We start from the raw sequence: 21,502 nt of genomic DNA, 5'->3' as shown, positions 1-21,502 counted from the left end.
GCCAATGGGGACTCGTTGGTCGCAGGTCAGATAACGGGGACCGTCTACTGCAACTGTGCACGGACCACAACCTGTTCCTGGCCAGCACTAACTTTCGGCACAGTCATCACCGATGTGCCACCTGGCGTCCCCCTTCTGCATCTCAAGCCTGGACTCAGATTGATCACATCGCGATCAGCTACCGCTGGCGTGGTTGTGTACAAGACTGCTGCTCCTTTTGGAGTACCTATCTGGACTCTGACCATGCCTTGGTCTGCACCAATCTTACCTAACTTTTCAGTGGTCAACGAAGTGACCGCCACCAACATATTGATGTTGGCAGGCCGGTTGCTAGCTACCATTCCACCGAAAAGTATGGATGAGCATTGGTTGCAATCGCATGACGCCATGAAAATGGCGAGTAAAGCCGCTTGCGGCTTCGCGAAACGTTCCACTCATAAGCACTGGGTTTCTTCTGGCTCCTTACAACTCATCGGAGCCCGTCGGTCTACTCCGGTTGACCGTGAGTTTGACCACAAACGAAGGATGTTACGTAAGGAAATTGGGCAAAGCTTGCGTAAGGACCGAGAAGCCTGGTGGTCGAAGCGTGCTAATGAGTTGGAAGCAGCAGCTACATCTGGTAATTACCGGAAGCTCTTCCAACTCATCCGAGCCACTGGCAGGAAGAAGTCTGGTGTGAGCGAAACAATCTGCGAGGATGATGGGATGCCAATCACTTACATCCATCGACGTCTTGGACGATGGGCAGAATTTTTCGAAGGGCAGTTCAACTGGCCTGCTGCTCCGGCAACATCGGTCAGACTGTCCTGCACTCCATGGCCGGTGACGACTGATCCACCAAATGAGGCGGAAGTCCGCAAGGAACTCCAACTATTGAAGCGCTACAAATCACGTGGCCCAGATGACTTACTTCCTACGCTTTTCAAAGATGGTGGCGACTTTTTGACTAAGGAATTGACGACGTTGTTTACAAAGGTTTGGGAACTAGAGAGTGTACCAACGTCATGGAATGAGTCGATAGTTGTCCCTATCTTTAAAAAGGGTTCACGTCGTTCCTGTAACAACTATCGGGGATAAGTCTACTTCCGATTGCGTCCAAACTATTGGCTTCCGTCATACTTCGTAGGTTGTTCAAAACCCGAGAAAGATTGACTCGCGAGGAGCAGGCTGGGTTTCGTTCTGGTCGAGGATGTATTGATTATATCTTCATCCTCCGCCAAATGTCAGAACACCGTCATACTTATCAAAGGCCAACAATCGTAGTATTTCTTGACATCAGGGCTGCCTTCGATTCGTTGGACAGGACTGTTCTCTGGGATTGTCTATTGAAGAAGGGTGTACCTGAGAAGTTTATTAACATCCTAAAAGCCTTATATACAAACACTTCAGGCGGAGTGAGGACATAAAACCACCTTTCTCCATCGTTTCATTCGAGCAGTGGGGTTAGGCAGGGTTGCCCAATCTCACCATTCCTCTTCAACTTTGTCATCGACGATATTCTGGAAACAGCTCTGATGGATGTAAGTAAAGGTGGTGTGGATCTGTTGCCTGGAGTATGCGGATGATATTGTCTTACTGTGCGATAAGGCCAAGACATGCAATCCGCACTTAATCAGTTGGCAATCAGTGTCCGTAGGTATGGTATGTGCTTTGCACCTTCGAAGTGCAAAGTACTTCTACAAGACTGGCAGGATTCTAATCCTGTACTCACCCTGGATGGTGAGCAGATAGACGTAGTCGAGAAGTTCGTGTATCTGGGTAGCTGCATAAGTGCTGGTGGGGGTGTGAGTGATGAGATCAATGCACGTATAGTGAAAGCCAGAGCGGCTCATGCTAATCTGGGCCACCTTTGGCGCCTTCGTGATGTTAGTCTGGCTTTAAAAGGTCGGATCTACAACGCGTCGGTGAGAGCAGTTTTGCTCTATGCTTGTGAAACCTGGTCTCTCCGAGTTGAGGACGTTAGAAGACTTTCTGTGTTCGATAATCGTTGTCTCCGAAGGATTGCTGACATCCAGTGGCAACACCATGTTAGTAATGCAGAGGTTTGGCATCGTGTTTTCGGGCACAGAGATGATAATTCAATTGGTGTCACCATCTTGAAACACCGACTTCGGTGGCCAGAGAATTCCACGTCGTGCATTATTTGCCGACTCTGGGACTGGTTGGAAGAAGCGGAGAGGTGGTCAGTGTATGACATGGTGTCGTGGTATGAAAGAAAGCTGTGGAGGACTAGCCTCTGTTGATTCTTCACGACTCCCTGGTTGGGGTTCTAGAGATGGTGCAACCCAGTGGTTAGAGACGTCATCAGATATGGCTCAGAATAGAAGCCAGTGGCGGTCCCGTTGTAACTTTATTTTACTTTCTTCATAAAAAGTGGACATAAGTTCGTTAACTTGAAAAATTATTTCTGGTTGTACCTTTGCTAACTGAAGTGTTTCTCCCATTATTATTATTTCACTATCATACCTTAATTTCTGTTCGTTATTGTCGCCCTTTTTTACATACCTTACATTCTCCATCCCTTCACATTCTCATTGTTATTGTGTGGCGCATACGTACTTAGTGCCCCTTTTTACCAACATTTATGTGTTCAAATAAATAAGAAATAACTTGCAAATTTCCAGAGGTTTTTTATTACTTCACTCTTCCATTAGCTGACAATAAAGATGACCTTTTAACTGACTTTGAAGCTGTATCTACAAAAACTAAAACTCAGAAAAAACATTTGCAAGTTTAAATAAAACAAGAACAAATATTGATGCATAATAGTATGGATTTATAATATTTCGAGGTTTCTCGTCAGCCGCTTACAACCAAATATGTTTTAGAATTTTACCTTGAGATAAGAAATAGTGTAAAACAATTGACATAAACGAATGTAAATAATTTATGTCAATTGTTTTACACTATTTCTTATCTCAAGGTAAAATTCTAAAACATATTTGGTTGTAAGCGGCTGACGAGAAACCTCGAAATATTATAAATCCATACTATTATGCATCAATATTTGTTCTTGCTTTATTTAAATTCATAAAGGGAACTAATTGCGTGAAACTTGCAAGTTTATTTATCATCTAGGTGGTATGGCTTCTCTATGTGCGTTTCTGTTGATCTGTTCCAATTATAGCTTCCTGTCGACACTATTTCTACTGCTGAACCTCGTCAATCATCTTCTGGCGACGGGAATAGTGATGCAGAAGATACTGGTTTCGAAGATGAAGATGTGACATTGAACGATCCATTTGAAGTTTCGTAAGTTTTACAGCTTTTAGTTAACCTTATTTTTTGTCAAATCAACAGACATTAACACTATTTCTTTTATAAATATAAGTAAATTGTCCAATAATTTCCACTAAACAGTGAGCTACTAGAAAATAGAACTTCAGATAGCTATTTCTTCTCAGCTCAGAACTTGATACTTTTAACATGATTTAACCTGTGTAACTATTATTAGGTTGAATTCAGTAACGTAAGTGTATTCACTATTTGCCTTTTACCAAACCATGAAAATCTTAAAAGCACAACTGTAAATCATGGGATAACATCTAAATTACGGTTTGTTAACATCCAGCTAGTATCCGTGGCTATCACGTAACTATACCTCAATGAGTAGTACGTAAAAATGATACACTTGTACAATAAGCTAATTATTTTCAACTCTGACTTCAATAAGATGATCAAAACTGCTTCTATATTCTTCTACCCTACTCATTAACTAAAATGAAAAGCCCATGTTTGTATAGAAGCTTTTCTTGACAGAAACTCTAAGAACAATTAAATCCACACTCAAGTTAATTTCATCACGTATACAGATTGAAGTCAGTGATTATCAATTACAAAAATTTATCAGCTTATCAATCGTCATTTGAGCACAAAATCAGAGTGAATTTATGATTGCAATGAAAAAATTCACAACAAATTCTAATAACTAACTTCATATTATGTAAATTCATAGAATAAAAAAGCACTAAAAGTCAACCGAATAATAATTACCTTCAGTATGTATTGATTTCTCCTTCATATGCTATATCTGGTGATTTCATATACTCAACAACGCGGATCTCTAATTGGCTACTGAGTCTCATCGAATTGGTTTAAATTTTCAACATTTTAATCCCCATACTACTCACCGACTGTTTTTTCAAACTTCCAATTCCTTAATCAACCTTTTTTTCAACATATATCGATACTATCTCTTTGTGGAATTTCAAAGTGTAAACTGTCCTATTAATATTTCAGTCCCAACCTTTGGTATTTCCATTTTTAATTATTGTTTATACAACTAGGAAGTTTTACTCAGTGTAAATCATATCTATATATTGTAATGACTTGAAACAAGACTGCTATGTTAGTGTTGTGGCTTAAACCAAATACAGATTTCTGCTAATAGTTAAGCTGATTTGCTATGACTGTAGAACACCTACCTGCTACTTACAACGAAATAAGATGACTGCATTGTCGATACAAGAAAGAAAATAAGACCTTATAAGCAGACTGATTTATTCAGCAACTAATTAGAACAACTTCCACAATAATTACTTACTTCCTTATCCCTGTTACCTTTCATAGAGGAACATAGGCTGTCCACCAACATTCTTCATCCATATCTGTCCTGAGCAATCCATTCTTTTGATGTCTATTTCCAACTCCCGACGCACTGTGTTCCTTGGTCATCCTCGTTCCCTCAGGACTCCAAAGTAGGGCTTGCTTCGTGATGCATTTTGATTTCCGAAATGTATGTTCTATCCCACTTCCAACGTCTTTTCCTAATTTCCTATTCAGCTGGAAGCTGGTTTGTCCCCCCCCCACAGTAGGCTGTTACTGGTGGTATCCGGTCAGTGGACATTCAATATCTTGCGTAGACAATTGTTTATAAATACTTGTACATTTTTGATGATGGTTGTAGTAGTTCTCGAAGTCCCGGCTCCGTACAGTAGAACTGCCTTGTTCGTATTGAAGATTCTGACTTTGGTGTTGGCTTGCAGACAGTTGTTTTGAGTTTCATATGTTCTTCAATTGTAAGAGTTCTGCCATTACTTTGCCAATCCTTACCTTTACGTCTGCATCAGACCCTCCTTGATCATCGATAGTGCTGCTGACTAGGTACGTAAAAGATTCCACCTCTTCTGGAGTTTATCCATCAAGTGTGATTGGGTTGGTGTTCTCTGTGTTGTATTTGAGGATTTTACTTTTTCCCTTGTGTATGTTGAGACCTGCTGGTTCAGAGGCTTCTGCTACAGTAGTTATCTTCATCTGCATTTGTTGGTGTGTATAGAATAGAAGGGTCAGGTCGTCTGTAACGTCAAATCTCCTAATTGATTTTGAGATGTGCATTGTATTCCGTGCTTCCCGTCAGATGTTAGAGGTCTTCATAATCCAGTGAACCACCAGAAGAAAGAGAAAGGGTGAGAGTAAGCAACCTTGCCTGACTCCGGTCCCCACCTGGAATGCATCTGTTAACTGTTTTCTCCACAATAACACTGATGGCAATAATGTTACGTATTTTAAATGTTTAATCATTCAATTAATTCGAACAAATTGAACTCCGAATTAATCAATAATCTGATGTGCGTGTCTAGAATTCGCAAAATCAATAAATTAACTATCTTGACTAAGAAATACAATTCATCACTGAATTATAGTTTCTTCTTCCCAACACACACATACATATATATGTATGTTTGTGTATATATGTTTCGTTTTCTTGAATTTATCTATCTGTCATCTTTTGTTTAAATAGTATTACGGGTGATGATCGTCCTGAATATGATGGTATTTCATCCCAAGATGCTGAACAGTTGGAAAAACTCAAGGCTACACAAATACAAGTACGTTTCATTGTCTATATATATATATATATATATATATATATATATATATATATATATATATATATACGAGTGAACGCCAATTGTTAGAAAAAATCGGGATCCTGGGACCAAAGTAAATACAGTACTACTTGATCATTATTTGGTCGCTGAAATTTCGAACCTCAATTAAAGTTATTTGTCATCTCTTATAAATTTGTTTATTCATGGTTTTCTGATCTTTAAGAAAACTATTGTGAATGGAATTTTTTCTAAGAGAACCATACAATTCTTAAAATCATTTTTACAATCATTGTAAAAATCATTAATTTATGAATGATCTACCATCACTGCAATTGTGTGGTAGAGAAAGTTTGTTTACTTTTAAACGTATGATTGTTAGGAAATTCTCTAACACTCAAATATTGTATATCCCCATAGATGAGAATTAAGTACACAAACTGGTGATGTTTTTATTAAGCGTTCAAGAGATTATCCCATTAATATTTTTTTGAATCACTAGTGACAATTCCGATTGTTGATTGGATAAATTAAATTACCGTTTCTCTTTAACCTAATTTTCAAAACTATTTTTAGTTTTGGATCATATGACTATGGTGATACAAATCGTAAGAAGATGTAGTTACTTCATAACTATGAAAATTTCATTTGTTTTTTCAAATCCTACTCACATTGATCGAGTATAGGATAGTAAACTCAGCTTTGAATTCCCACTTTTATGTGTGTGTGTGTGTGTGTATGGAGCCTAGTGATACTTCTCTATCTTCTGGGAGAGTAAGACTCAGTCAAAGTAGGATTCATGCACACAAAGAAGAGTACAAAAACTCGACGATACCATATCTAGCGCATATACTATGTAATAAACAGACTTTGAAAGCTAACCTGACCAAACACTTACACTCCTGAACTTGCAGACAGTTCACTGTTGTGAAGATTTTTCACTTCTTATGAAAATCTCATTTAATTTAATATAATTTTATGTATATAAACGAATATGTATTGTGAAGTTTATGAAGAGTAAATGAACTTGTTAAAATGTCTTACTAAACATATAATATTGAGTAAGGCCATTATTATTACCACTATGATAAATCGATTGTCCAAATGGGGGACTAGGTTAAGCGCAGTTCAAGCCTGTTACCTAGCAGTTGCTCTAGTCCATTAAGCTACCCCTCCACAATCATTCTCCGGCTTGTGGCGGAAATCATTCCTTGTTATTATAAAGCCTTTAGCATACCTCTCAATATTCTGTGCATTGTTCTGCCGAATGTACTCTGAAGAAAATAAATTTGTTGATGATTCTTTAATTCAGTATCGGACAGTTAGTCTGTGTGTAGGTAGGTGCAGACTAACTGACTAGGGGTCCACGCGATAACTCCAACCAGTTGTTAGAAATACTTTGTGACTCAACTCAGAACAAATAAAAATAGCCTAGATGCATTCACTTAATCTTTCTGTGGAACATGAATTTCAGTATTCCCTCATACAAAACATTTCACTCCTTTTCTTAAAACATTCTTAATGCTCAGTCTTTCATTATCATCGTTTTCACATTATTTTAGTTACTTCATCATTCATTTCGTGATAAAAATTCATTTCATCGTGTGAATGTAGTATGAAAAGTTAGACAAACGCATATTCGTATCAGGCGCTACGTTGATTATATATAACAGGCTTACTCCATTCATTGGTGTACTTCGCTCCGCTTCTGTTACTTATATTAGCCAACTTTCTACTAACGTTTATTATTATTATTATTATTATTATTATTATTATCATTGTTTCTTCAGGGAATTACTAAGGGTTCAATTCAATCATCTGACCGTTTGATGAAAGAGCTAAGAGAGATTTATCGATCAGACAGTTACAAACAAGGTGAGCTATTATCATTAACCTTTTATTACAAAAAATATATTTATTGACTGGTTGGTTCTTGTTTTTAATCTAATTTTTTTATAACTGGTTCTTGTTTTAATTTAAAAAGCATCATTTATCTTTACAGTATGCAATTGACCGATTCAATAGTCATAAATACGTTACGTATGCCTGTGGATGATGACCCAGATTGTTTTAGCACAGCTTATAGTACAATGACTGACTAAAATTATTAAACGTCAACAATAAATGCATATATTTAATCATTATGTGTCTGCCTATTCACTTTATAAAATGAATGAATTTTATTTCGAGATTAATCGTAATCGAGTAAGCTGCTTATTTCATCAAAGCCAACAAACATCACATCCAAACAATTTATTTCAGTTTTTTTCTTACTACTTCAAATTATTTTATTCATTTGTTCTTTTTCCTAGGTATTTTCACTGTTGAACTACAAAATGACAGTCTTTATAACTGGAAAGTTAAATTATACAAGTAAGCGTATTTTGATCTTGCTTACATTTTGTTTTATTTACCATAATTCTGTTAAACTGGCCATGCTTCTGTTTGGGCACCCGAGCTGTATCATAGCCCTCACACAATTCAAACAAGATTTTTGTGGCGCATATGTATCTGATGTACCAGTATCTATGTGTTCAAATAAATAAATAAAATGTTAAACTGGCTTCATAGGTACAAACATCTACGTCTTATTGATAAACGACAATGTAATGTTACACTTAGATAGCATTAGATGACAAAATTGCTCCGTTAAATCAAGTAGTAAGTAACTGTTATTCATTCTTTCGCTAATATACTTCGATCAGTGACATCATGAAGGTCAGAATATGAAATCAATTCATTAAATGAAACCTAAGCATTACAGTTATACGTCTCTTAATATCTACTATGGTCAGTCAAAAGCATCGTGGAATGTGGTACGTACGTACATCTGTTAGAGGTATGAGGGCAGTTGTCACTTCTAAGCTTCCTACACGGTCGAAGGATATTTCCTCTTGAGGGATCTCAAAAGGAAGACGGATTAGTTGTGGTCTTAGTGACCTGGAAGCGTGATCGCAGAGCTCAACGGACAACTGTTTGTGGTCGGTCGTGCACACCTTTTTTATGAGACGTTTTTCATGTTTTAACTCTGTACTGCAAAAAACTTCACCGACTGAGACAGAAATCCATGGTGTAAGGTGGGGTGAAACATTTTCAGAGTCGATCTTTTCTAACCTCTTCCTTCCGCTGTAAGATGGCAACATCTCTTTAGATACTGGCTGTTCGTTGGAAACATTTACAGCCGTCACACCTTTCTACAGTACTTCTTCGTATCTTAGGTTGCTGCTTTTAGTCTTGCCGATCTCTAACCGACCTTCCTGGCATGTTAGAACCTAAAAAACTTGTATTTCAGCTAATATAGCTCGGTTGAATCATCACGATAGGTATGCCCGACCACCACATCAAAATGGCAGCTGCGTTCGGGATATCTACTGTAGTGTAACAAATTTTTATTTTCATGATACCTCACGACCTTTCATACAAAATAATACGATGGATGTTCAAAGAAAGGAGGACAGAAATGAATCAATTAATTTAAGAATCTATTCATTTCCGCCCTGCATTCATAAGCTTGTGATATAACGCAGAAAATAATTGGTACTTGACTCAATCCTACGCTTAAACATTATATGATACACTATCAATAAGATAACTGCCATACCAGATAATACGACAACTGACCACTCGTACTTGATCACCAGATAATAGACTGGGAAGTAGATCACGTGTTACTCAGTAGTCAAAGTCCAATGACTGGGAAACATTATGCAAACTTTAGTTTATTGACACAAATTGCAGTCAGTCAACATGGAGTGGATCCCGAGTGAAATCATTAGTGAGATGAATTTACACTATTATATAGTCTCGTCTATTGAATGTATATAGGTGTGACTATAGTAACTCACCTTACTATCCCGAATATATTAACTTAATTATTTTTTTTAGTTCTTGTACGAGATAAATGATAATTACAGTAATAGCGGTAATAACAACTTCGGTTTAAAAATCTTGTTAACAGCTTGGTCACTAAATAACTTTTTGGAATTGTTGTAGTTTCCATTTTTATAAATTTAAAACATCTTCCTACGGAAACTAGATTCTAACTACGACCACTAGCTCATGCTTTCTTTAGACTTATCCCTGAAATTTTTGTTATTGAATTAGTTTACAAAATAATGTTTAAAACTTGCTTAACTGTGTAGTGAAAGAAGACTTGATGAGGATAACTAATCTATTATCTAACGCAAAATTGCAGTTTTTTGGTAAAATGTGAAACCATACATTAAATACTTTATCTGTAAACCTTTCATCAATTGTCTTTTACGTCCTTCATGATTCTCCTACTTCTCAATTCCTTTCTGTTTCCTTTAGTTCAGTTTTCTCAACCGTCCTTTGACAGACCTTCCAGTTTTGATCGGTGTTACATACTACTTGTATCTGTCAATACAAGTAACATGCATTACAACTGCACTGTCGGTTTATATATTTGTACAAAGTCTTAAAGAGATCATTGGACATCTGAGAAGTAAACATTTTTATAGCACAATGTTACTTGGATAAACTGAGGACAATACTACTGTTCATACAGCGTCATTGTTGCAAAGGTTGTAAATCGATCTCAATTCAACCATTATATAGCTTGTATTTTACATTCTCTGATCTCATTACTCTTAAACTTATAATTCATCTATTCTTTTCAAACTTTATTCTTTCTCTATATAACTGACATACTACTATGATTTCATCCCGTTGTACTGGCGTTGTATGGGAAATTAGACCAAGATACATTTATACCAGGCCTTATGTTGACTGATTGACCGAGAAGTCAACTAATCTGACTCAGGTGAATAATATAACTATCAGTAGTCTGATTGTTTCTTATATGAAGCTGCCTCATATCTTTAAATAGCAGCTCATATTACTTCATAACTAAAATATTGTGAACATACTTCTTTGTCTTCAAAGATATGATAGTTAAGAACATACATTTAAGCAGCTTTAATGACTATTTTTATACGTTAATTTTGTTAGGAATTCAGTTTATTTTTTTAATTTTTATATTCTATATGTATTTTTCAAAAGAGTTGATGAGGACAGTGGATTGCATAAAGATCTTCAGGAACTTACAAATCATCCCAAATTAGAAGATCATTTAGGATTACAATTTCTATTCAAAGTTAGTTGTTATTAATGCCATAAATTTTATGTTTTGTTTGTTTGGACATTCAGTACTGTATCATCAGATTCAATAGGTTTCTTTCTACATATATGGTTGCTTCACGAGATGAAGTTTTACTATTCAAATTGTAAAGGGCCAGGTAGATGTTTAGGTATAATGACATATTACGTCTTCATCAAAATCTGCCCCTTGATGATTATCTAAATTTCCTATCAAATTATGCTGACGACAATAGTCTCTTGCATACATCTTGGTTTCAAGCATGAATTTAGCAATTGAGATGGATGATAGTTGCTGTTTTATTGAAAGTTGTGTCAAATTCCGTTCATTTCTTTCTGTCCATAAACAATTCTTCCAATAAGGCTCCTCTAGGTATCACTTGGTTCGGCATAAGGAGAAACTTTAAAATTTCATCGTTTACTCTTCCCAGCTCTTGGTAAGCTCTAATTTAAAAGTTCTAACAAACTATTTCACCTCCATTTGATTGTTGAGAGTGATAATGCAGGTAAAAGATATGCATGGTGTTTCCTTTTTCATCGAGTTGTTCAGACAAAGATGTCGGAACGATGTTGTTAAAGACGCCATGTTAGATGAAAAATGATCCAAAGTTTTGTCTTTGGAGGGTGGGGTGCGCTATTGCATTTTAACTTTGCGTTTACTAAAATGGGATTTGTAATCTTGTTGACTTAACCTGAGAAGCCAATATTAAGTCGTGACCATGGCCTCTTGTTGTATTCAGGGTTGTGGTGCTAGTTTTATACTGTATTTCCCAACGTGTTGCGATTGGGTACACTATCTAAAGAAATTAATATTAACCACGAAAAAAACTGTTGAGTAGGCTTTCGGAGGACTTCAACGGAGCCTCTAGAAGCCCAAAAGGAGCCGAAGAGTCCTAGCCAATCACAGCACGATGGAGCATTCTAGAATTCCAACGTGGCGTGCTACTATTGGTCAGTAGCACAATATTTCGCTAACGGATTGGCTGAAATATGATGTTGATTTAACAAACGTTAACATCTATAAATACCCATGGTTTCTGTACATAAACGAACCTTGGCGTAAAGTATTCCTCTCATACTTGCGTCTTCTTTCTGGTGTTCAGGTCGCTGTGTAGCTCTAGCCTGCGGGTTACCAGAATAGCTTAGGAAAACGAATATAGTGTTCAATCGACAAGACTTATCGAAAAGCTATGCATAAATAGAGAACAAAGCATTAAATTTGGTGTTCGCAATCAAGAGGTTTCATGAAATATATATATATATATATATATATATATATATATATATATATATATATATATATATATAAGATAGATTAGTATAATTTCATTTGAAGAGAATTTTGCGTTGTATTAATAGTTTAATATGTACAGCTAGACAGATCATAGCATACACATAAGTTTGTAAATGAGTTTTGGTGAACTCGTAGTTTTAGTAGTCAAGGCATTCGGTTTTCAACCAGTATATCACAGGTGATCAGCACTTGTCCATTTGTCGCTTCTGTAACTCTCCCAGGTCAATGAAATAATTAATACTGTCCTCATCTCTCAGTTTTATCACGAAGTAATATTATTTCACCATGTGGGCAGTCAGAAATGGTCAAATGCCTAGGCACATCTAGAAGCATTCAATATTACCACTGGCATGAGTAGCTACATAGTAGATCTCTTATTCATGCAAAATACATTTTACAGTGTTTTGTCATGTAACCGTATATATATTGATTAACGTAGTTCTAATGAAATGCCATTGTTTATCATTGGTCACATTTGATACTGTATCCATACATCTCACTTCCTATCAAATGTTTGTTTTCTTTTTGAAACCACACATAATTCAATGGTTTTTCTCTTTCATATAAGATATAAGCCACGAGTAGGAAACCTTTTAAAATTCTTCCTCGGATTGCAAAATGGTCCAAAGTTTAGGAATATACAAGCCTCAGTAATTTTTTAGCCCCATAAATCGCACTGAAGCGTGTTTTTTTATTCTAGAAGCAGACTAAATAACGCTGTACCAATATACTTACTTACTTACATACATACCCCATGTGGAGGAGCATAGGCCGCTCAATCAACATGTAACCTCTTAAATGAATCAATCTTATTGTTCGTACGAAATAACAAGCTCTATGTATTACGCTTATTTAGTGAGATTTACATTTTAGACCGAGATGACTTGTTTTCATTAGATAAATAGGTATACCTTCATATCACGGTGGCGTTTGATTCTCTTACAGATAGTTATTAATACTACTTCTATGTTTTCAAGTGACGCACTGAATTCCTGTTCTTTTTTCTCTCTTACATACATTATTTTGTAATGCGAATACCAAATAATACATTTGTCCCTTTTAATATTTTTAAAACAGATTCTCTCGAGTTGAATATTGTCTTAATTTCTAAACTATAGTCAACTAATCATGACTCTCGAACGTTTTTATATGAGGGGTTATGGGTATTGTTGAATGTAATTGAAATAATGAACCAATCTAAGTTACAACGCCATTGAAGACCTAAAAACACCGGGTGACCGTTTCGTCCTAGTATGGGACTCCTCAGCAGTCCATGATTTCAATGATTTCAAATGTATGCTTAATCTCAGTTTATTATCATATTTAGTGCTTTGTGAGAAGAAATCCACCAACTTTCTTTATGTGCTTTATGAGAATATACCAGATTATATTTTGTATCACATTCTTCATTCTAATTGTAGTAATTTTTATTTTAAATAGGAAACATATCCTTTTGAGCCACCATTTGTCCGTATTCTTTATCCAGTGATTGAAAATGGTTATGTTTTAGCCGGTGGAGCAATTTGCATGGAATTATTCACAAAACAAGGTTGGTCAAGCGCTTATGATATCGAATCATCTATCATGCAAATAGCTGCAACTTTAGTGAAAGGTCGTGCACGTATAAATTTTAGCGCAACAGATGTAAGTTGTTTTTTTATTGTCTTGCTTTTTCTCATTGCTCTTTATTGATTTTTATATTTGAACACAAATATTGGTACGAAGGGGCACCAAATTATTTTTGTGCCACAAAAATCATTGGGTTTGTGTTTAGGCTGGGACACTGCTCGGGTGCCCAAACCGAAGCAGGTGATTTTCTTAGGGGACACACCCGGAGCCTTTGACCTAAAAGCGTAATCCTCAAGGCAGTGGAGAAACGTAAGGAGATGCAGTTTCGTAGTAGCTGGTGACCAACAATAGGTTCATACGCCATTTGTTTCCTTAAGATCATGGAGCCTATGTGCACCACTGATTTGGAATCAGGGTTTTCCAACTCTCCTAGGTGAACCCTTCGTGTCTACCAACCCAGTTAAAGCGTCGAACATTCTTTTAGCGTCCTCTCAATCTCGTAAACAACACGTCCGCCGCGAAAATGCAGTGGGGACTTCCCTGGCGGTGGCTGTATACTCGTGGCCATGTGAGCGCATTTGGAGAGGGCGAGAAAACTCCCCCCACCCTCTGCCGTACCAGGACGGTTGAAGTTGTGGTGACTCTCCCTTCAAAAATTCTATAATTTACTTTTAGCAGGGAGAAATAGTTAATCCTGATAAATTAACTCAGATTGTCTTTTAAGATCGTGGTTCAGTTTTAACGGTTAGATTGTATATTTTCTAGTGTTTGGATGGTGGATGTTATTCTGTCCAATTATTTGCGATCACTAATCTCTCTGATTTATGAGGCAGGTCAGAGATTCCTTTGTGACAATCACAGAAAAAAGGTTTTGATAAATATTGTTCATAAAATACTGATTTTGATAATCAACCAGAGCGCTTGATTAGAGCTCAAAAACACAAAAATCGGGGAAAATCAAGGAGTCTTTATGTTTGTCCCTAAATGTATTGATTAAATCAACGGAGATATCTTGTCTCTGTGTTTATCATTGAATTGCATTCCGAAAAAAACATAACCTTATGAAGGCTCTTAAAAATAACAATTTTTTTCGCCTAACTTTTCAGGAACTAGTCTCCTACCTGGTGTTCATTGACTTATGACTTGCAATTGATACAGTTATGTTTGTCAAAGATGTTGATAAGGTATAAAGCCCTCTATCCGTCGTTAATTGACATCATAAGATTGTCCACAAAAAGTTTCTTTCTATCTAAATGATGAGTGTTACTCCAGGATTGTTCTAAATCAGCACCTAATTTAACCATAAGAGAGGTAAAGCAAATAAGGCACTTGAATACATTCCTATATAGGTCTCATCAACCCTAGTGATTCAGTGGCTAAAGAAGCATCATCATAGATCCAGAAAGCTTATTTAGCTTTTACTAATCACTTTAAATGGTCCTCATATGAAAATTTGTAATAAGCCAGAAATGATAATAGAAATGTAATCATGTTAGTTATTATATAGTGATCGGCGACGATATGTTTGCTATCAGTATGCTAATTACCAACTATGTAAATATATATATATATATATATATATATATATATATATATATATATATATATCCCTCCTTAAATCTGCGCGTAATGATCGGTCCTGAGAAAATGCTTTTATCTTGTGACATTATTGATTAGTATCGGCTGTCAGTCAAACGCACTATACTGATTTTATTAAACTTTTATGTATAATAATTCAATCGCAGTTTAAAAATCCCCATAGAATATTCAAAAATGCAGAATAATTGAGCGAACAATTGTTTTCAATAACTTCATCATCAGGCTCTACAGTTATAAGTCCATAATTATAATATTTTACAAAGGCCAAAAATAAGGCATGTATTAATGAATTTGACAATGTTATGTGTTAAAAAAAAAGGGTAAACGTTTGCATCTGTTACGATATATATATACTTCAAAATTGTATTATTTGACAAATTAGAAAGGTCATTCAATAAAGGTCAGGATGATTTGGAGTAAAGTGTTCAGTCACCATAAGTATAATAGTATGAAAATGCAAAAAAAATTGTGTGAATAAAATGCATAGTAGGAGAATTTAATTTGTTAATTGAGATAGTAATAATAATAGGATTGTTGTGTGAATGTAATATGTTATAAGGGGGGTGTTATCAAGGTAATTACGAGCAACGAATTAGGAATGATGAATGTGAAGATTAAGATAGAGATAATCAAAATTAATGATAATAAGGTAAATGAATGAAATAAAGGAAGGGGGTAAGAGGTTTATAATATTCAGTCTAGGTATTCGGTGATCCAGTGGTAGGCCACGGTAAACATAGAGGCTGGATATATTTTTTCTGGATACATAAATTAGGTCTTCTGGAGTTGATCCAAATGGCTTCGGCTACGTAAAGCAGTCGTAATCTGGTTCCTTGAGGTAGATATTTTGGAACTTGATATAAAACAGAGAAAGCTTCCTCTATTTTGATATGATGCTCACTATCTACCAAGTGAGAAAGAATGGTGCTGTTAATCGATTTGGTAACTCCTTTTCCCAACCAAGCTGGTACATGTTCACGAACACCCAAGGATAAAGCCCTCTGAGTACGGCCTATGTAACTAGCTCCACAGGAGCAGTTGAATTGGTATACACACATGGAGAAGCCCATCTTCGGTAACTTATCCTTGATTAGTTGTGTGAGTACTGGTTCAGTCGAGAAAATTATGTGTAACTTGGCGGCATGAAACGTCCTTTCGACAGATCTTTTGAGTCGACGTGTTAGAATATCACCCGTTATGTCCCCTTTAAAGTTAAGTCTCAGATATAAAGTCTTTTTACTGACTGTGTCGCAATGTTTTCTTTTTTTATTAGTATTTTGTACGAGGTATTTTTTGACGAAATTATCAGGATAGCCATTATTTCGTAATGTGTTCCTTAGTATATCTATTTCGTCATTCACACTGTCTTCAGAACATAATAACTTGATTCTGTGGTTGAGACACTTAACCAAATTTATTTTATATTGAAGAGGTGTGAAGCTTTGGAAATGGGTATACTGACCCGTCCATGTACTCTTTCTAAATATATTTCGCTTTATAAAACCATCTATCCCTCTAGAAAGTAGGACATCCAGAAAAGCTATACGATTGTTTTTCTCCTCCTCGCTGGTGAATTGACCATATTTGAAAATGGACCGCTTAAAGACATCCTAAATAAGTTTGATTATTATTGTCGATACATAGGTGACACACTAATCATATGTGACGAAAGTATCGATAAACAGGAGATGTTAGACGCTTTCAATAATGTCCACACAGCCATTCAATTCTCGAAATATCGTACTATTTTCCCCGTGTTCCGACATTCCATGGAGGATCCTCAAATCCTAATACCATTAACTGATGAGTTCGTTAAGAAAAAGAAATGTATTCGCTATTCCACCACTGATCAGCATATAAGTATATCTCTATGCAAGGGATGGAAAATTCAAACACTTATGCAATTCAATACTGTATGTTTATGATTAAAATTTCGAAATCACTATAACAATAGTCTAGCTTCATTTTACAGTCAAATCAAGTCTTTGCTTTTTTAATAGGATCAATATTCACTGCGCCGAGCTCAACTCTCCTATCGTGGTCTAGTTCAGATTCACGAAGAAAGTGGTTGGTACACTCCCCCAAAAGCAGACGGTTGAAAAATCCTCATTATACTGTTAATGAATATTAATGTCTGTATGCATTTTACACAGACATACACTATGACATCCAAACTACTATAAATACATATGTATATATTCTGAGGAAGGATACACAGGTTTTTCCCATATGCAAAAGAAACGATAAACGTCAGGTTATTTCTTTTGTTTGTCTGTTTGTATTTTGCATTTCCTCACAGTTACTCTGACATATGGTTCTTTCACCGTGTTTGTCCATGAACATGTGAGGCAGTATCTCTCTGCACTCTGTTTACATAACCTTTCCATGCCTTTTTCCTTCCTCTGATGGTAATTTCATCGTGTACATTGTCTTTATCTTCTTCTTCTGTATGCACATTCAGTCTTTTATTTATACAAATATACATTTTATCACACCGTACGACACTTCCATACTCTAACTAATCATATGTCTATCGGCCACATCTCATCTTATTACCGATATATATCATTAGTAATTTTTTGTTAATTATAGTAATGTTTTTATGTGCTTCCCTTTAGACTGGGAAACTGTGAGCATTATCTTACTGTTTTTATACCTCTATCTAACATACATACATACAACAATCACTATTGATATCCATTCTGTTTAACATGAATTTTATGACTTCTTAATGTAATCTATTGTACTATGTATATGTATATTTCTCCCATTTATAATTAAATGATCTCATCTATCGGATAAATGATATCATTTATACTATTAAGAAAAGCAATGACTGTATACGTTTCCTAAGTTACACAATCCTTCCGATGTAAACCTAAAATCTAGTAATTTATTCTGATCCCTTCGCTTCCACCCCCAACCCACATATCCGTTCTCTCCATCATTTACAATAGATTATAAACTGATGTTGTTCTTTATATAGTGCTATACATTTTTTTTCTATTTACAACAACAACATCAAATCTTTACTTCCGTGTTATAGTCCTCTCTAATTGTTGTAATGCATACATATGCATAAATAACAATAATACCATTGTCTTCCCTTTCGTTACAGTGTATTTGTTTTACTTTCACATCATTGTCCTTAGTAGTGTGGTAATATTTTCTTTGTATTTGTTTAGTTTTTATTTAACATGTTATGATTATGATTATGGGTGTTGTTTACTTCAAAAGTGAAAGTGTGTCAAGACAAGAAGAACACGTGAGTAGTTACAACTGAAGTACACTCTCATCTGTAATGCATTGTTTTTTTTTGTAATTTTACTCGTTTCGATTTCAATCGCTTATACTATTTGATGTGATATTAGTAGTATTAGTAGTGATTATTCTTCTAATATGTGTATAATTGTTGTGTTCCTGTAAAAATTGACTTACTGAATAATTAAAATCTCACATTTTAATTGTGAGTATTGTGTTGTGCACTGTTTAAACGAGATAGCTTCTAAAGTTAGAATTATCCGCCCTATTCTTCAACAAGTGAATTAGTGTTGAACCAGTAGGATTTACTTTTTATGAGTCGATACTTCGTTGGCTGTTACCGATCATTTTCTGTCCCATTCTTCGAAATTACTGAATACTAATTATTCTCACTACTGACCAATTTCAAACAGTAATTCCTTAAATAAATAAATAAGAGGCTGTGACTGGCATAGTTCAGCTATGTTGACCATTGTTTTCTAAATTTTTATTCAAGTGTTGAATATTAAATAGACGGTGACTACAATTTCGAGGATCAACTGAATCCGTGAATTTAGATCATTGACCATCAATATAGATAGTGATCTAAAGGCAACGCACTTGTTGAGGTCTCGGGTTCTATCCCATTAAACTATTGCAACAAGATCTGAAGATACTTGGTCCGATCCCTGGCAGGGTCGTGCTTGTGCATAGTTTAGGAGTAGTTCCACCACATACATTGCTCTCAAGTTTCCAATGATTGCCCGGTTAAAGTCAGTCCATAATAAAACTGCAGTCAAGTCAAAAAATCTCATACTGATTATTTTGTTTGTGAGTTTTCACCATCGATCTGTGAAACGGGAGTTTTTGTAACTAAGTCTGTTATATAATATAGGTCAATATATATGTAGATAGTGGTGCTCTTTGTCTGTCGTTAGTTTTTCATTGGTAAATATCTTAATTATAAACACCTAGCACTCCTGTTGTTGGTCACCTACTTTTTTATTGAAGACCGCTTGTCTAATTTTGTACACAAATAAAGCCTTCTCGTTAAGAATTTTCAGGAATGACTACTTTTGATGACATATTTGGAACTATAAGTAGTTCTCACGTAGATGATTTTGGAGTTACTTTAGTCGTCCGATGAAACTTTCCTATGTAGCATTTTGCAAAATGAAGATCATAGCTATCACATTTACTGATGGGATATTTCCCATGTGTGCTAATGATATTTATTGCCCTGTTCACCGAAGATTTTGGGAACATCCTTCAATTAATATAACGATTAATAATCATCGATTCATTGAAATCCACTGTACGCACATTAAACTTCCTTGTTTATTTATATATATGTGACGTCCTAGGGTTTTACTAGACAACTTTAAATACACGGTTGTATTCAGTGATGCTTTTTACTCCATGGATACTAATTACCTTTATATACTTTGATAAGACTTTTCAATCCCTCAAAATATTTCTAAATGGCTTAGCATTTATATCTTCTCTAGAGAAGTTCTAACCATTCCTTTTACATAATTCAATATCTCCAAGAAAGTGAGTTATAAAGCAAATGTCCAGTTTTATATTTTTGGGGTTCCTGCTATGGGAGTTGAAAATGTTGATTCTAAGAAATCGGTACAGGATTCTAAGGAAATGTATTGAACACTGGTGACCTCCAGATTGGATTTCTTTAGACCATCATACTGTCTTCTAGATTAGACATTCTGCACTGGTTCTTCAGGAACATCGTTTAGATACTTACTTACGCCTGTTACTCCTCATGAAGGAGCATAGGCCGCTCACCAGCATTCACCATCCAACCCTGTCCTGGCCAGTCCTTTCCAGCTCCTTCCAGTTGTTATTCATCCTTTTCATATCTGCTTCTATTATCCGACGTGATGTGTTCTTTGACCTTCCTATTTTCCGCTTCCCTTCAGGATTCCAGGTTAGGGCTTGCCTCATGATGCAGTTTGATGATTTGCGTAATGTATGTCTTGTCCATTTCCATCATCTTTTCCTAATTTCTTCTTCAGCTGGAAGCTGATTTGTTCTCTCCCATTGAAGGCCGTTGCTGATGGTATCCGGCCAATGGATGTTGAGTATCTTGCGAAGACAGCTATTTATAAATACTTGTGCCTTCTTGATGGTGGTTGTTGTAGTTCTCCAAGTTTCAGCTCCGTACAGTAGAACTGACTATCTTGACGTTCGTATTGAAGATTCTCACTTTGATATTGGTTGAAAGTTGTTTTGAGTTCCATATGTTCTTCAATTGTAGGAATGCGGTCCTTGCTTTGTCAATCCTTGCCTTTACGTCTGCATCTGAGCCTCCTTGTTCATCGATGATGCTTCCCAGGTATGTGAAGGATTCTACATCTTCCAGAGTTTCGCCATCAAGTGTGGTTGAATTGCTGTTCTCCGTGTTGTGTTTGAGGACCTTGGTTTTCCTTTTGTGTATGCTGAGGCCTACTGATGCAGAGACTGCTGCTACACTGGCTGTCTTTGTCTGCATCTGTTCGTGTGTATGTGATAGGACGGCTAGGTCATCTGCGAAGTCCAAATCGTCTAATTGGTTCTGAGCTGTCCATTGTATTCCGTGTTTTCCTTCAGATGTCGAGGTCCTCATAATGCAGTCGGCCATCAGAAGAAAAAGGAAGGGAGAGAGTAGACAGCCTTGTCTGACTCCGGTCCTTACTCGGAATACATCTGTCAGCTGCCCTCCATGCACGACTTTGCATTGTAATCCGTCGTATGAGTTCCGGATAATATTGACAATCTTTTCAGGAACTCCGTAGTGTCGAAGAAGTTTCCACAACGACCTCCTATCTACACTGTCAAATGCCTTTTCATAATCAAT

At 36.0% G+C, this 21,502-nt stretch overlaps 1 protein-coding gene across 2 annotated transcripts in view; it reads left to right on the top strand.

The window, feature by feature from the left end:
- The window catches only part of UBE2Q2_1 (Ubiquitin-conjugating enzyme E2 Q2), a 35,815-nt gene that overhangs the window by 10,349 nt on the left and 3,964 nt on the right, over positions 1-21,502 (top strand). Inside the window, exons 4-10 of one of the 2 annotated variants that reach the window (XM_051213766.1) lie at positions 3,128-3,252; positions 5,741-5,828; positions 7,619-7,703; positions 8,141-8,201; positions 10,851-10,944; positions 13,681-13,884; positions 17,409-18,673. In XM_051213766.1, the coding sequence (XP_051069768.1) occupies positions 3,128-3,252; positions 5,741-5,828; positions 7,619-7,703; positions 8,141-8,201; positions 10,851-10,944; positions 13,681-13,884; positions 17,409-17,507 (756 nt within the window). In that variant the 3' untranslated portion in view covers positions 17,508-18,673. Of the gene's footprint in view, positions 1-3,127; positions 3,253-5,740; positions 5,829-7,618; positions 7,704-8,140; positions 12,185-13,680; positions 13,885-17,408; positions 18,674-21,502 lie in introns of those variants that run through there. The other variant, XM_051213767.1, reaches the window with a different exon arrangement.

The sequence above is a fragment of the Schistosoma haematobium genome, chromosome 3 (genome assembly GCF_000699445.3).
Source record: "Schistosoma haematobium chromosome 3, whole genome shotgun sequence".
NCBI lineage: Eukaryota > Metazoa > Platyhelminthes > Trematoda > Strigeidida > Schistosomatidae > Schistosoma > Schistosoma haematobium.
This window is presented reverse-complemented; position numbering and strand designations above follow the sequence as displayed.